This window comes from Lepidochelys kempii, chromosome 5, assembly GCF_965140285.1.
Source record: "Lepidochelys kempii isolate rLepKem1 chromosome 5, rLepKem1.hap1, whole genome shotgun sequence".
Taxonomy (NCBI): domain Eukaryota; kingdom Metazoa; phylum Chordata; order Testudines; family Cheloniidae; genus Lepidochelys; species Lepidochelys kempii.
The window spans coordinates 90,965,314-90,981,758 of NC_136384.1; the positions used below are offsets into that span (position 1 = coordinate 90,965,314).

General features: G+C 38.8%; 1 protein-coding gene across 12 annotated transcripts in view; it reads left to right on the top strand.

Annotated features, from left to right (window-relative positions):
• LOC140911616 (terminal uridylyltransferase 7) overlaps window positions 1-16,445 on the top strand; it is an 89,516-nt gene that overhangs the window by 18,085 nt on the left and 54,986 nt on the right. For all 12 annotated transcript variants that reach the window (XM_078852871.1, XM_078852869.1, XM_078852868.1 and 9 more), the window contains 13 exons: window positions 253-372; window positions 1,444-1,578; window positions 4,117-4,297; window positions 4,626-5,767; window positions 5,870-6,020; window positions 6,787-6,873; window positions 9,304-9,404; window positions 10,086-10,143; window positions 10,765-10,868; window positions 13,761-13,850; window positions 13,928-14,041; window positions 14,168-14,245; window positions 15,843-16,020. In XM_078852871.1, coding sequence (XP_078708997.1) covers window positions 253-372; window positions 1,444-1,578; window positions 4,117-4,297; window positions 4,626-5,767; window positions 5,870-6,020; window positions 6,787-6,873; window positions 9,304-9,404; window positions 10,086-10,143; window positions 10,765-10,868; window positions 13,761-13,850; window positions 13,928-14,041; window positions 14,168-14,245; window positions 15,843-16,020 — 2,539 coding nt within the window. The remainder of the gene's footprint in view (window positions 1-252; window positions 373-1,443; window positions 1,579-4,116; window positions 4,298-4,625; window positions 5,768-5,869; window positions 6,021-6,786; window positions 6,874-9,303; window positions 9,405-10,085; window positions 10,144-10,764; window positions 10,869-13,760; window positions 13,851-13,927; window positions 14,042-14,167; window positions 14,246-15,842; window positions 16,021-16,445) is intronic.

Below are 16,445 nucleotides of genomic sequence, written 5' to 3' on the forward strand. Positions count from 1 at the left end.
ACAAGAAAAGTGATTTCAGTATTGTTCTGCTAGAACACCGGCTGTGATTTTAATAACTCCGTGAAGTCCTTTGGAACCAAACACATCCCACAACATGGGGACAAACGAGTTATGTAAATCTTCGCGCTCTCTTCCGGTATTTAAATTGATGGTTTTGCAAATAGGAGAATGATGATAGATACCAAAAAGACTATTTGTAATAAAAAGCTTGATGCGGAAAAATATTAACGTGTTTCAATTTTTTTTTTACAGCTGTGTTGTGCTGATCGTCCTGAAGAAGGAGGTTTGCCTTCTTACGTGTTTGCTTTAATGGTCATTTTCTTTCTACAACAGAGGAAAGAGCCATTTCTGCCTGTTTATTTGGGATTGTGGGTACGTGCCACTTAAGTCTCATCAATCTGAGGGTGATATTTTCTGTTATAATTGTAAATTATTACTTGCTTGTGTCTTGCCTATCCCTTGTGCAGGAGAGTAAGACACTTAGTCACCAACAGCAAAATATCAGTATAGTTTTTGTGTGCATAATATATGTGACAAGAACATGCCACAATTAAGTTTGGTTGAGCAATTTTAATTCCTCCCCCTTGCGCGCAAGCATTATGACGCAGTCTTTAATTACGTGATCACATATTATTTTCCACAGGATACTAGCCTCATTCAGTGCACGGAATGGACAGTGCTCACTTAATGAGCAGTTATTCGCTCTCTTTTGTTTTCTCATTGTTCAGTGTGTGGCCCCCATCTCCTTGGCTGCACAGTCTTGATTCACCCATACCGCAGGTCCATACTGCGCACTGATGTGGCGGGGGTCCTATGGAAAAAATAATATGCAATTATGTAGTTACAGACTGTATCATCATGCCTGGGCACAAGGGGGATTAATTAAGGTGGTATCCTATGTGTAATTTTTTTCAAAAACAACTCTAACTTTTGAGTGGGACTTAGGCACTTAACGTTTATCCTAGGCCTATAACAGACTTCTTCAAACACTGATCTATTTTCTCATTAGCATATTTCAGAATTGTTTACAGACTTGCTATTTACATACAGCTCTTGATCTTGGTTAACGAGTCAAATCGATGTATGTATAAAATTTTATTTAAAGCCACGTGACGGAACCTCTAACAAAGTAAAGATACCAATATAAATCATAACTAGATGGCTACTGCGTGTAATTTCTTATTTTGAAAATCGACTAATGGAGTTGTAGTGCGCATTGGTGACGTTTAATCAGAAAGCCGATTACCTGGGGAGGAAGAACCCTATCGAATGAGAATTCAGTAAGCCTGTCTTTATTATGGGTATAGTGTGTGATGATTTTTGTACGTCTTTAAAATACTGACTTTTTTCTGGATGATTAATAGTATGGAGGATGTTGGTTTGAAATTCTTCAGATAAAAAAGGTGTCTGGTGTTTTTTCCTCTTTCCCTCTGCACTCTCCAGATTGGAGGATTCTCCTTAAACAAATTAGTAAACTTCAACCTTAAAGATGTTGAGAACGATATCGTGGTCTGGGAGTATAATCCTGCTGTTGATGATGCTGATTCTCCAAAAGAAGCTTCTCCTAAAAGGGGCAAGGTCTGAACCATTTCAGTTACTTCAGTAGTAATCTAGAAATCGCTACTGCTACTCTCAGCAATGACCACCCGTCTTTATTTTAAGTGAAGTAAAATTGTTGATGTATTGCGAAGCTAACCTGCATAATTCAGTGGCTGTGTGCAGTGTTGTGGCCGTGTCAGTCCCAGGATATTAGAGAGACAAAGTGGGTGGTGATAAAAATGTATTACCTCACCCACCTTGTCTCTGTAATTCAGTGACTGGTTTTCTGTTGCGTATGCGACATCTGAAGACAAATGTGACAAGTAGTAGGAGACCAGGAAGTAATTCTAAGTCTTAAGGTATTGGTGATGCTTGCCAGGGATACCCAGGGTTGTAAGGCACCTCGCTATGCGGAAGCCTTTTCTATGCCCACTGTGGATCACTCTCTGACTCCATCAGCTACTGGCAACACAAACTTCCCCTCCAGACCTCCACAGGCCCCACTCTCTCTTTTTCCAGGTTAGTGATAGGCACACTCCAGCACCCGAGTCCTCCAAGCACGCCTACAGTGTCCAGTCCCTAAACCACTGGACACTCACACAATTACCAGACCCACTGTTCCCAAAGGAGCAGTTCACCACAGCTTCCCAGTTACTCCTTAGACCACAGCTCAGCTTAACACATGGCACTTAGATTTGTTTATAGTGAAAACAAGTATAAGTTTATGAGAAAAGAGCCAAGGCCTAAACTTAACGAACAACACTTTTTTCCTGTCTGATAAAGGTTGTCTCATCCAAAAAATCTTTCTCCCGGCTTTTAGCAGCAAGGTTGGTTGTGACCCTCTGTTCATAAGAGAAGCATGCTGTCAGCTTGTCTCCTAGGTGAACGATGCAATTTGTCTCTCTACCGTTACCGTACAAAAATCCATTGTCTTAACTTGTGAACAGGATTCCCCTTCTCTCCTCCCATTCGTTGTTTTTTCCTCTGTGCTCCTTTCTTGTCGGTTTTTACGATCTCTTGATTAGCCTTGTGCTCAGATAGTAGGTGGGCTTCCATTTGTGAAGTAGACCACACATAATGCACTTGACCAGCCAGCCAGAGATAAGCATCTCTTCTCGCTTGCCTGGCAGGAGTATGCTGATCCCCTTCTGGTGACCTGCCTTAACTCGCACTGAAAATTATGTGCTTAAGGTCTATGTATACGTAACTCCTTACATATTATCGGTACACACATCTCACAATGATTATGCTGACCAGTGTGCCACAGGTTTTCATTAGAGACCGCTTCAGTGAACCAGTATGTAGATACCAGATCCCCTGTGCCTTCAGCTAGTTGGCACCAAGAGGTCCCAGGGTCACAGTCCTGGGTTGTTAATATTTCTTAAAGTAGGGGACAACTGTAGTTGACAGAATTCCAAAAATCCTTTTTCAGACTTGACTATGTCAACTGAGTAACTCTTAATTTCAAACTACTATTTTTCTTATCTAATAGCATTGCTCTTTTTAGAAATAGCATAACTGTATAAATTCAGTCCAAATCGCACATGGGAGTGTTTTATAATACAGAAGTTACATAAACTTAATCCAACAATGGCTAACATTTATGATGTTTTAAGTGTAAAATACTCCATGATCTTGTCTAAAAAGATCTTATTTGGTAAAATACTAAGCAATCTTTATATAGCAAAAATATGAAATCCTTTTAAAAATAATTTGTGCTGTGTTTATAAATCAGAGCCATTATAAAATTCACGTAAACTAAATTCTTACAAGTATATTAAGATAATGTATAGCCGTAAAAGCTAGGACCGCCTGAATCTAAGGAAAAGCATAATGTACTCTAAAAGACTGTGTCAATAATTTGTCACAATACCAAACTGGATTAGCACTGAATCCCAGCATCCACGTCTTTTGCTTCATGCCAAATTATTGATGGTTAGCCCTAAGAAACAACTCCAACCAAAGAGGACAAACTTTCAGAGTTGGCAGAATAAATATCCACAGAGATTTTAAACTGTGTAATTTGCTCTGTCTGTCGCTTCCCCTTCTTGCTTGAAGTGCCCATTTTGTGTCTGTACATTTAAGTGACCATACAGGGTGATTCTTTCTGAAGAATGTTTTGCATTTGATGAGGCTATATCTTTCACCCTAACTGAGGTTTTTATGCTCTGAAATGCTCACTTTGAAGTGTATTAATGATAGCACAAGAACATTTTTATTTAAATACACAATCATGATTCATATTAGCCATAATCATACATGTCACTGTCCAACCGTTATTACATTTGATTTATAAGAGTTTGAGGTGTTAGTGTAAATCAAGATAACTATCTCTTTGAATTGTCCTCTTCTGTAGCTGTAAAATGTGTGTTTAACTCTCATAATGTTGTAGTTTGCCTTGTTTGAGTAGAGCATTAATTTTTATTGTTGAGACCTGCACACTCGTCGCAGACGTGACTGTGTGTCAGTGAAAAGCAAGTTTAAGACTGGCAGAATGATTTTTCTGCCCCATAAAAGAGGGTTTTTCATCCACCTTAAAACTGAAAAACTGAAGAGGGTTTTGTTTCTAATTAACAGGTTCCCTTAGTGTTTGATTCAGGACACCAGTGTTCAGCACCAGTTGGGCAGCTTTGGGTAGAACTGCTTCGCTTCTATGCCTTGGAGTTTAATCTGGCTGATCTGGTCATCAGTATACGACTCAAAGAACCAGTGTCTCGTGAATCAAAGGACTGGCCTAAAAAGCGCATGGCTGTGGAAGGTACCTGAAGTCTGTCAATTAAGACTTATCGGCCCTCTGACTTACCAAGTACGCTGTCAGATATGTTAGAAAAACAATTTCAGGCATATGTTTCTGTGTGATATTATAAAATGTTTTAAACATATACAGTTTCCTCCACAAAGTCTAGAGCTCTCTTTATTGCTAATGCGTTCCTAAAACAGATCATTAAATTAATTGACAATATATCTAAAATTTGTTGTAAAACAAAACAGGACTAATCAAACCTGTCTTTGCTGCTTCTTTATATCCATCAATGAAGTGTTAGACTTTTGTATTCAGTTAGCTCCTGGCTTTCTTTTTCTTTCAGACCCTTACTCAGTAAAGAGGAATGTGGCAAGAACTCTGAACAGTCAGCTAGTATATGAATATATTCTTCACTGCTTAAGGGCAACTTACAAATATTTTGCCTTGCCCCACAAAAAACCTACAAAATCCAGCCCCCAAAAGCCTTTGAACGTCAATGAGGAGACATCACAAAGATTAGAACCTGAAAAGGATGCCATAAAGCATGATGCCACCGATACGCAAAACATAGCTGACCAAATGGGGGAAGTGGTAGCAGCTGATTGTATTAATATTATTGATAGAAGTATAGACACGCCTCAGGCATGTACAGTTGATCCTTCAAAGGTGTTTGTCTCTGAAAGCGTGGCCAAAGAAGAATTGGCAGATGATATAGGACATTTGGGAATTGCTCAGGAAGATTCAGACTTTGTAATTGAAGAGATGATTTCTGGTGATAATGAGAACTTCAAACCAAGCTGTGTAGAGACAGAAAGTGGAAATGAGGAGGAGGAGGAGGAGGAGGAGGAAGAACATGACCAAGATGAGAAATGGCAGAAAAATGTGATAGTTATTGATCAAGGCTTGGATGACTACAGTGAAAATGGAGATCTCCCTATTCCAGCAAGTGAGCATGATATTGAAACATACGGTATTTCGGACTCTGAAGGTGTTCAGAGCACTGTAGTCAGAGAGAGTGATGAGTTTGGTTTAGAGTGCAATGTAATACTCGACGATAAGGCTGACATGGATGAGGAGAGCACAGAGGGGACTGATGAACTGGATGATTCCCTGAACAAACGTGCACCTTCGTTATCTGAAATAAATAACTCGGATGAGGAAGGAGAGGAAGAGGAGGGAGAACAGAGTTTTCTCCTAAACCAAACAGAATGTGGTGGGATTGTGACTGGACAAGATGATGAGCTGGACAATACTTACACTGCATCTGGGGATGAAGATGCACTGTCTGAGGAAGAATTGTCCGTCTCTGTTAAATATGAAGAGACAGAGCTGGGAAAACATGTAGATAAATCTCTAAGGGTAGATTTGAATGAAGAGGATTTTATAGAGAAAGGAAGCCTTTGTGAAGAGGACATACTAATAGGACAATTTATGGAATCTGAGCTCTTTTATGAATTTAATAAACCCGCTTTCACAAAGGGCAAGGTAAGCTTTTAACATCTAACCACCAGGAAATATTACTAAGTATAGTTCTGATTCATGAAAGGGCCGTAGACTTAAAAAATGTCTTGCTTTCTATTCACGCAGTCTCCTATGGTTGTATGTAGCTTGTGCAGACGAGAAGGTCACCTAAAGAGGGATTGTCCAGAAGACTTCAAAAAAATTGAGCTAGACCCTTTGCCAGCATTGACACCCAAGTTTTCAAATATTTTAGATCAAGTTTGCATCCAGTGTTACAGTAAGTCATCAATACTGCACTCTTTCAATATGTTTATGGAAAATATGAATTAGTCAGCTAGATTTTAATAGTACTTTAGGGAATTCTCTGAGGTCAACAGCATCAGTGGAGCTGGGTTTTGAAAGTAGCCAACTTAGTACAACAGGTGAGATTCTGTAGGGTAATGACATTAGTTTAATTGCTAAATTGCACCTGATACTTGTTATATTCATAAGTCTAAATTGTACCTCCAAAGAGTAAAAATCCAAAGTGCGTAGGCTGATCTCATGACTCCGTGAACTAAACATGGAGTCAATGAAAGCTGCTGGATATTGGATATTCCTGAAATTTAGGCATCTACACATAGACTTCAGAGCCTATATGAGGCATCCTTTTTCCAAAAATGTTGTCTGACTCTCTTCAGTGCGGTTCTTTGTGTGATATTTTGTATCTCGTTACCAGAAATTGCTGTTTGAAAGAACAAAGGCAGGACCATTTCTAGAAAGAACGATACGCTGACTTCAGATTTTTTGAACCATTCTTCCTCCCTCTGCCCCCCCCCCCCCCCGCATTCATTTGATCTTGGCACCCTTCACTTCTGACTAGACAAAACGACTGTTTTCCTAATGTATTTTTTTGTTTGACTTAGTATTTCTCTGCTTCTACCCACTCTTCCCTCTCTCCCCCTCCCACATCAATTTCCTTTTTTCCCCCTTCCTGTCACTTAACGGTGGCAATGTTTTTACATATTTTGCCTGAATGGGTGTGTTTCTGGCTTTTTTTGAAGAGGATTTTGCTCCAAATATTATAGAGGATCAGGCTCGTGAACATATACGGCAAAATCTGGAAAGCTTCATCAGACAGGAGTTTCCAGGTAATTGTGCAGCTTCTTTTCATACTCCTATTTAGTTTTTTTTTAAAGTTTCACTTTTTTAGCATTTTCAACAATTTCATTGTACCAGTGTAAAGAACAACGTTAGCTAATTTAAACTTCTTCTTAAAATATTCTGTTTAGTTGTTTAAGACTCTGCTATAGGACTTCAGATTAATTGGGAATATTTTCTCTTGCAATAATCTCAGCTCGCTGTTAAAGCTTGAAGTTTCCACCTCATACGTTATAAAAAAAAATAGAAATGGACATGTTTTTGGAGCTTTTTGTTTGTTTGTTTTAAGAAAGAGCACAATCTCAAGGAGGCAGGGCATAATCATAGAATATCAGGGTTGGAAGGGACCTCAGGAGGTCATCTAGACCAACCCCCTGCTCAAAGCAGGACCAATCCCCACCTAAATCATCCCAGCCAGGGCTTTGTCAAGCCTGACCTTAAAAACTTCAAAGGAAGGAGATTCTACCACCTCCCTAGGTAACGGAATCTCCTTCCTTTGAAGTTTTTAAGGTCAGGCTTGACAAAGCCCTGGCTGGGATGATTTAGGTGGGGATTGGTCCTGCTTTGAGCAGGGGGTTGGTCTAGATGACCTCCTGAGGTCCCTTCCAACCCTGATATTCTATGATTATGCCCTGCCTCCTTGAGATTGTGCTCTTTCTTAAAACAAACAAACAAAAAGCTCCAAAAACATGTCCATTTCTATTTTTTTTTATATCCTGTTGATGAGAAAAGATCATGACATCAGCAGGCACAAACAATAGCTGTTTAAGTAACCAGTAATCACAATTTTATAACAAAACTTTCATAACTAGCATTTTCATCTCAAATTCGTGAGTCAAAGTTCGCTGTTCCAGTCATTGTATTCATTCTTGTAAGACTGCTACAGACATTCTGAAACCCCTGGCACCCCACCTTGGAACCTTGATCAGGCCAAAAGTATCCCCTTCCTTTTCAGTTCATCTAAGAACTAGCTTTATTTTTCTGCCCTTATTCTCAGTGTAGAAAGAAAAATGTACTGCCTGTCCATCACTCTGGGAGTATTCTAAAGCAGAGACATAACTCTTGGCTCTCAGCAAAGCTCCGTAGACTGGAGCTACGGTTTCTATTTCTGGAAATATATACGGTAACCACCTGGGCTTCAGTTCATAGTCTTGCCAAATTTGTATGCAGGCTGCATGTGGAATTTTTGGCCAAAGATTGTTGCATCTGTAAAGACTTGTCGTAACCCAAAGAGAGTTCTTGTATCGCTTATCCAGATCCTCAAGGATTTAGTCAAATCCTCGTGCTGCTAATCTAGTTAGTTTGCCACTTAATTTGTTCCTGGGTGTGTCGGACTCCTATTTGATCCTGGGTAAATTTCTTAATCTCTGTGTCTTCATTCCAATTTGTAAAATGGGGATTCTTCCCTGCCTCAAAGGGGTGAGGTGAAGTTAAATTCATTATTTCTGAAGGATTCCGGCACTGTGAGTATCATAGTTACACAGGAAGTCGCATTCAATTATCACAGTGTTTTCTTCTGGCCTTGAAATCTCTGAAAAGTCAGTAAATATATTAACTTTGATACCTATCCTAAATTTTATATTTAATCTTAATTTTCATTGTACACTGAAGACTGGTGGCTTGTCACCAGAGGAGGGTAGAGGTGGAGGGCTGTGCTAATCACTGATTTAATTACTTCCAGGCTCTCTTTTCCAGTCCAAATCCCCATTACTATTCAGACTGCCATAGGGGCCTGAAAATCATCTATCACTACTGCACCTGCTCCGTAAACCCCTGCAGGTTACTAAATTTGTTCAAAAAATTAACAAAAGCCAGAAAAGAGACATTGCAGGGATAGGTTTCAGAGTAGCAGCCATGTTAGTCTGTATCCGCAAAAAGTACAGGAGTACTTGTGGCACCTTAGAGACTAACCAATTTATTTGAGCACAAGCTTTTGTGAGCTACAGCCCACTTCATCGGATGCATAGAATGCATATATGTCGTCTTACTATACGTTCCATTCTGTGCATCCGATGAGGTGGGCTGTAGCCCACGAAAGCTTATTGCAGGGATACTGTCATCTTGTAAATCACATTGAAATATGAAAATTGTGTGCATACTCTGGCTATAAAGAACACCTGTTCGCGAATCCTTTTTTTCTTAATGCCAAAAATGATGAAAATTTTGCTGTACGGTTTAGTCATTGTTTTGACACAAATGCCTTTTAATTTATTACTCTAAAAGGTACTGAATTAGACCAGTAACTGTACAGCATTATCGTCCATAGACAATGAAGAAATATGCCCTATATTTAATAACTATTCCTTGTAAAGTCCATTATTACCGAAAAATGGTGTTCAACATTGGCCAAATCAGACCCTAGCTATTAAAACTGAACTGATGGTGTATCAGATGTGGTTATAGTGTTGTGTCCTTTACAGGAACCAGGTTGAACTTGTTTGGCTCATCAAAAAATGGCTTTGGCTTCAAACAAAGTGACCTTGATATCTGTATGACAATTGATGGACTGGAAACTTCTGAGGTAGACTTAGAGCTCTTTTGTATAACTTGTACTGGTATTTTATAGATAGAGCTGTTGTTGCTGTGACCACTGTCTCGTGACATCCTTTTGCAAAAAGGACTTGCGCAGTCGCTGAAAAAGGAAATAGAACTTCTACCAAAAAACGTAAATTGGCTAGTGTCTTGCTGCTGTGTCGGCTAATCCGGTTTAAGATTTTCTTCCTTTACCGTTGAGCTTATTCGTAGATTCTTCAGTGAAATGTTAATATTGTTTGACAGGGAAATGTATGAGGTACATTGATTCAGCATCACAGTGTTGATGCATGGTAAGGTAGAAAACGAAGATGGGGTGAGAAAGAAGCAAGTCTTTTTCTTTTTGGTTATATAAATTAGCACATGCTTTAAATGCATGTTTATGCATGCATGAACTCTTTTAAGAACATTAGGGTATCGTTTAGTGTTGACTTGAAAATACGCTACATTTTGAAACTGTCTGGTATGAATGCCGCTGAGTGTACAATTTAGGTGTCTTTTTAATGATATGGCTTTGAGCCTAATGACGGGCAATGAATGGCACATGAACTGAAATGGCTTGGCTAGGACATGGTCTAATAGTAATGCTTACATATAGCTTTTCTAGAATTTTGCGATGGGCACAAAACATTATCAGTGCACTGAAATCTTTTTTCCTCTCCTTTTTCAGGGACTTGATTGCATAAGAATAATTGAAGAATTAGCCAGAGTGCTTAAGAAACATTCAGGTACCTTCCTAGAGAATAAGAGTGGATAGTTCTGTGTACATGAATTTGTATACTATTTATGGAGTCAGAAGGTTCAGGGGTATAAGTACACAGATATCATTAAGATAACTAATGCACTGAAGAGTTCAGTGTTAGCAGGATTGGGGACTTAGATTGTGAACATTTGTAGACCTTCATTGCATGACCAGGCCCATTTGAAGGGTTCTAAGGTTTATAGAACCAGGCCTAAATTAGACTCTGATACTGTGTTAATAACATACGTGAAAACAAGTCCTAAGTTACACGTTTGACCCTTCGGACAGTGGTTATAGGTTTGTATTTACATATCCATTTTTTTGTTTGTTCACAAGTAACATTAATAATAATATTAATAATGCTGAAGCTGGCACACACTAGACATTACAGTTTAGCGTCACAGTATATTCCTGTAAAAATCACATGTAAATGCCTTTTTATGAGGATTTCATTCACTCTGTACCAGATAGGTATTTATGCTATTTTGCTATTTAAACAACAATTTAGTTTTCAGCTAATGTTAAATGAAAACTAATGCCAGAAACGCTATGAATAATGAATATTCATTGTATTAAAGTGAAAGCCAAACTTAATATTCCTTCCTAGGTCTAAGAAATGTCTTGCCAATAACAACTGCTAAAGTGCCAATTGTCAAGTTCTTCCATGTGAGAAGCAGTCTTGAAGTAGATATCAGTTTATATAATACACTGGTAAGATCACGATTATAAATCACCTATTCCAGTTAGATTTTGAGGTTCTAATCCTCCATTCGACTCTTTCTGGGTGAAGTGAAAGGAGGCAGAGCAGCTGTTTTCTGCTAAAATTGTACGCTAGTAGTAAATTTAGTTAGCTTAATAATAGCAAACACCAGTGTTTTGGGGTGCATTGATCCTTTTGTAGGACTTGGAGGGAAAGGCGTAACATCCTGGGCAGCGAGAAGACCATCGCTGCATGTGTTAAGTGTGGGGACTGTCACGGTATCAGGGCTGTCTCATCTCTAACAAAATAAGTCGCTTTCCATTGCACGCTATGCTCTGGAGAATTAGGCTGGTGAAAGGTGGAAAACATTAGCTGGAAACAATCCTCCTTTTACCAGATTCAAATCTGGCCACACAAGCCTTTTTAACTTGGAGGGTTTTAACCGTAGATTATCTGGATTATGAAAAGCCCCAGGTGCTACAGTTAGCAGGACTTTGAGAATGGTCCCAAACCCGGCTCGCCTTGTTACATTCTCCATGGAAGCAAAATTTATGTCCCAAGTACGTGGCCAAATGTTTTAAAAAACCTATTTAATCAGTGACTCTAGACTTCAAAAGCAAATTCATTGAGACAGTAAGTCTCTGTATCAGCTGAGGGAGATTATTTTAAATGCTAGGTGTGGTGAAAGCCTGTTCGTCAGGTTACGCGTCTGTATGTGTCAGTTGGTAGTGCCTGCATTTCTGGGATGAACTGCATTTGTGGGTTTAGGAACTGCCCCAGAATTTATGCTCTGCCACATGCCTTAGAAATACAGTAGTAGCTTGATGCTTCACTCTTCTGAGGTATTGCCTTTTGGATGCTTCTGCATATTGTTTGTGAGCAGATGAAAGTTAAGAATCTTGATAAGCTCCTCCCACCAGAGCAGGTGGTAACCGCGCTCTCCTGATGAACGCTTCCTGTCTGAATAAAACAGGTTTTAATGTGCAGAACTCGGTAAGTGGTTTTGCTGAGCTCCAAACAACTGCAGCGTGTGCCTTCTAATTCAGTGCACTTAACAGTTTAAGTTGTAAATAGGTGAAAGTGTATGTGCTCACACATTTGTACACACACAGACACATGTATATTCATACATATTAGGGCTGTCAAGCGATTAAAACGGTTAATTGTGCTGTTAAACAATAATAGAATACCATTTATGTAAATATTTTTGGATGTTTTCTACATTTTCAAATATATTTCAGTTACAACACAGAATACAAAGTGTACACTGCTCACTTTATTTCTTTTTGATTACAAATATTTGCACTGTAAAAAACAAAAGAAATAGTATTTTTCAATTCACCTAACACAAGTACTGTAGTCCAATCTCTTTATCATGAAAGTTGAACTTAGAAATGTAGAATTATATACAAGAAAATAACTGCATTCAAAAATAAAACAATGTAAAACTTTAGAGCCTACAAGTCCACTCAGTCCTACTTCAGCCAATCGCTCAGACAAACAAGTTTGGCTACAATTTGCAGGAGATAATGGTGCCTGCTTCTTGTTTACAACGTCACCTGAAAGTGAGAACAGATGTTCGCATGGCACGGTTGTAGCCGGCGTGTCAAGATATTTACGTGCCAGGTGCGCTAAAGATTCATGCTCGTGCTTCAACCACCATTCCTGAGGACATGCGTCCATGCTGATGATGGGCTCTGCTCGATAACAATCCAAGGCAGAGCGGATAGACGCATGTTCATTTTCATCATCCGAGTCAGATGCCGCCAGCGGAAGGTTGATTTTCTTTTTTGGTGGTTCAGGTTCTGTAGTTTCTGCATCTGAGGGTTGCTCTCTTAGGACTTCTGAAAGCATACTCCATGCATCGTCCCTCTCAGATTTTGGACAGCATTTCAGATTCTTAAACCAGGGGTCGAGTGCTGTCGCTATTTTTAGAAATCCCGCATTGGTACTTTCTTTGCCTTTTGGCAAATCTGCTGTGAAAGTGTTCTTAAAACGAACGTGTCCTGGGTCATCATCCAAGACTGCTCTAACATGAAATGTATGTCAGAATGCGGGTAAAACAGAACAGGAGACATACAATTCTCCCTCCAAGGAGTTCACTTACAAATTTAATTACTGTATTATTTTTTTAACGAGCGTCATCAGCATAGAAACAGGTCCTCTGAAATGGTGGCCAAAGCATGAAGGGGCATATGAATGTTTAGCATATCTGACACATAAATACCTTGCAACACCAGCTATAAAAGTGCCATGTGAATGCCTGTTCTCACTTTCAAGTGACATTGCAAATAAGAAGCAGACAGAGTATATCCCGTAAGTGTAAACAAACTTGTTTGTCTTAGCGATAGACTGCACAAGAAGTAGGACTGAGTGGACTTGTAGGCTCTAAAGATTTACCTTGTTTTGTTGTTGAGTGCAGTTATGTAACACACAAATGTACATTTGTATTTTTTTTCATGATAAGGAGATTGCACTAGGGTATTTGTATGAGGTGAATTGAAAAATACTGGTTCTTTTGTTTCTCATATTTACAATGCAAATTCAATCAAAACTAATGATCTAAAGTGAGCACTGTACATTTTGTATTCTGTGTTGGAATAGAAATCAATATATCTGAAAATGTTTAATACACTTCAATTGGTATTCTATTGTTTAACAGTGCGATTAATCGCGATTCATTTTTTTTTTTTAGTTAATCGTGTGAGTTAACTGCGATTAATCGACAGCCCTCATACAGATGCAAGCTTTTCAAGTGCAAGTGGTTGTGAATCATTGTAGGTCTGTGCTCCTCTCAAGGAAATAGGTTGCTTTCAAAGCCTCCCTGATCAGAGGCGTTAGCTAACTACCACTTTTTCCACCTCACGCCGTTTCCCATACTTGACTTCCTTATTTATTTACAGGCCCTGCATAACACAAGACTCTTGTCCTCTTATGCAGCCATTGATTCCAGAGTAAAATATCTGTGTTACACAATGAAAGTCTTTACAAAGGTGAGTAACACTTCAGGCACTCTGAAAGTGATAACAGGCACAGTAAAAAGTTTTATAATTTGCTTTTCTCTTTCCAGATGTGTGACATTGGAGATGCATCTCGAGGTAGCCTGTCCTCCTATGCGTATACTCTTATGGTGCTTTATTTTCTTCAGCAGCGAAATCCACCAGTCATTCCTGCTCTCCAAGAGGTACCGTATGTCAAGAAATAAATTGGTCCCAGTTAGATATTTTTTGGTGCACTCTTGACCAAAATAGGGATCAAAATCATCAAGTCTGAACAGCCATGCTCTAACTAGTTAACTTTCTGTTCTTAGATCTACAAGGAGCCAAAGAAGCCTGAAATTTTAGTTGATGGTTGGAATGTTTATTTCTTTGACAAAATAGATGAGTTGGTGAGTCTTCTATTCACTTTTCTCATACAGCATTATCGTGCAATAACTCTGTAAAGTGAAACTAACCTCTGGTAAGGCATGTATTTGAAAAATGCAGGAGATGAATGTAAAAGGTAGTTACTAACAACGACTTTTGCTAATCTGTTTTACGTACGGGCTGAAAATGAGAGCTTTTCATTTAGTTATATAAAATGTCAGCTATTATTGGACCTAGCTGTGTCAGCCTTTACAATTGGAATTGTGAAGCGATACTTCAGCACCTTGCTTTAGTAATCTAAATGTGTTTAGAACTATGCTGAAAATGTTCTTAAAAGAATCTGCTAAATATTTTTCTGCTGTTAAATGGAGCCAGATACTGTTATAACAGCACATGCCTTAGGACATGATACTTTGTTCAGAGGAGAAAAGAGTAATGTTTCTCAAGACAGAGAGCCAAGCATGAAACTTGAAAGCAGAGTATCTTCTTTGTAAAAGGGCATGCCAGGAAACTTTTGTATAGAACTCAAGAGTAGCAGCCGTGTTAGTCTGTATTCGCAAAAAGAAAAGGAGTACTTGTGGCACCTTAGAGACTAACAAATGTATTTGAGCATAAGCTTTCGTGAGCTACAGCTCACTTCATCATCTGCATTCAGTGGAAAATACAGTGGGGCGATTTATATACCTAGAGAACATGAAACAATGGGTGCTACCATCAATCTCGTTACAGTGTGTATGGTAACACCCATTGTTTCATGTTCTCTAGGTATATAAATCGCCCCACTGTATTTTCCACTGAATGCATCCGATGAAGTGAGCTGTAGCTCACGAAAGCTTATGCTCAAATATGTTTGTTAGTCTCTAAGGTGCCACAGGTACTCCTTTTCTTTTTGTATAGAACTGTACATATTCATATTTATTGGCTTAGCCTAATAAAATACAATCGACCTTCCAAAATATAAATCTCTGAGTTTATTTAAAACACTCAAAGCTGAGATTTCCAAGGCGGTATAGGGGATAAAGCCATTCACTTAAAACTATTTGGCATATAATGGAAATGTGTGGAAATCCCAATTTTGTGCTGTCAAGCTACCATAACATGGTTGGTTGTCTACAGTACAAGAGACCAGTGCACCTGTGAATAAATATTTTTGCAAAACCTGAATGCTTTGCATTCAACAGTAATCCTATCAGGTTTGTTAAAGAATAACCACCGACGTGCCACACTGCTGCTTTCTTCCCTACCTGATGATAAGTGACATAACCCTTCAATGGAATAACTTTGTGTTGAAGGGGCACCCAGCCTAACAGTAAACTAACAATACGCATATCAATTTTGCATGCTATCAAAAATAAACAGCGAGTTGTTTAAAAAGAAGCAACACATTGCTACTCTTCACACTAAAAATACCCACCGACCATTTAAACAGCAAAATTTGAGTATTAACCTTCAAACTATATAAAAGGATGGAAAGTGATTTAGAGTAACTCTAAACCACACTTGTGTATAACCAATTACAATTATGTGTAATCTAACACTCTGAAATGATGACTGTGCATTTGCTTAATCTGTCTGAATCGCTGAATCTCAGAAGAAGAAATCTTTCTCTCTAACTTCCAGCCAGCCTGTTGGCCAGACTATGGTTCAAACACTGAATCTGTTGGGGAGCTATGGCTGGGACTTCTCCGCTTCTACACGGAAGAATTTGATTTCAAAGAACATGTTATCTGCATCAGAAGAAAAAATCTGCTTACAACTTTCAAGAAGCAGTGGACCTCCAAATATATTGTTATTGAAGGTATTGTAGGAATTAATACAGAGCTCATTGATGGATGGAATTGCTTTAAAACCCATTTGAATAAATCTGCTCTTCTCGCATGTTGTTTTTCACTTTTTCATCCTGCTGGATTAGGATATTTCCTCCGGCTAAGTACATTGAGTGAAATCCTGGCTCTCAGAAGTTAGGGACAAAACCCCCCATTGACTTCAGTCGGGTTGGAATTTAGCCCTTATTTTTCAACTGAAATAAAGTTGAAAAGCGAATTTTACGTTTTATTTTGTTTGTTTGAGGGCTGACTATCAGAATGGTTAAGGAAACTGGAATTCAGTCCATAGTCTGTCTGTCTCACTGTGTAATCTTTTCCTTGATTCTTCAGACTCAGAGATTCTTCAGACTCAGAGATGAATGTAAAAGCTAGTTACTAACAATGACATTTGCTAGTA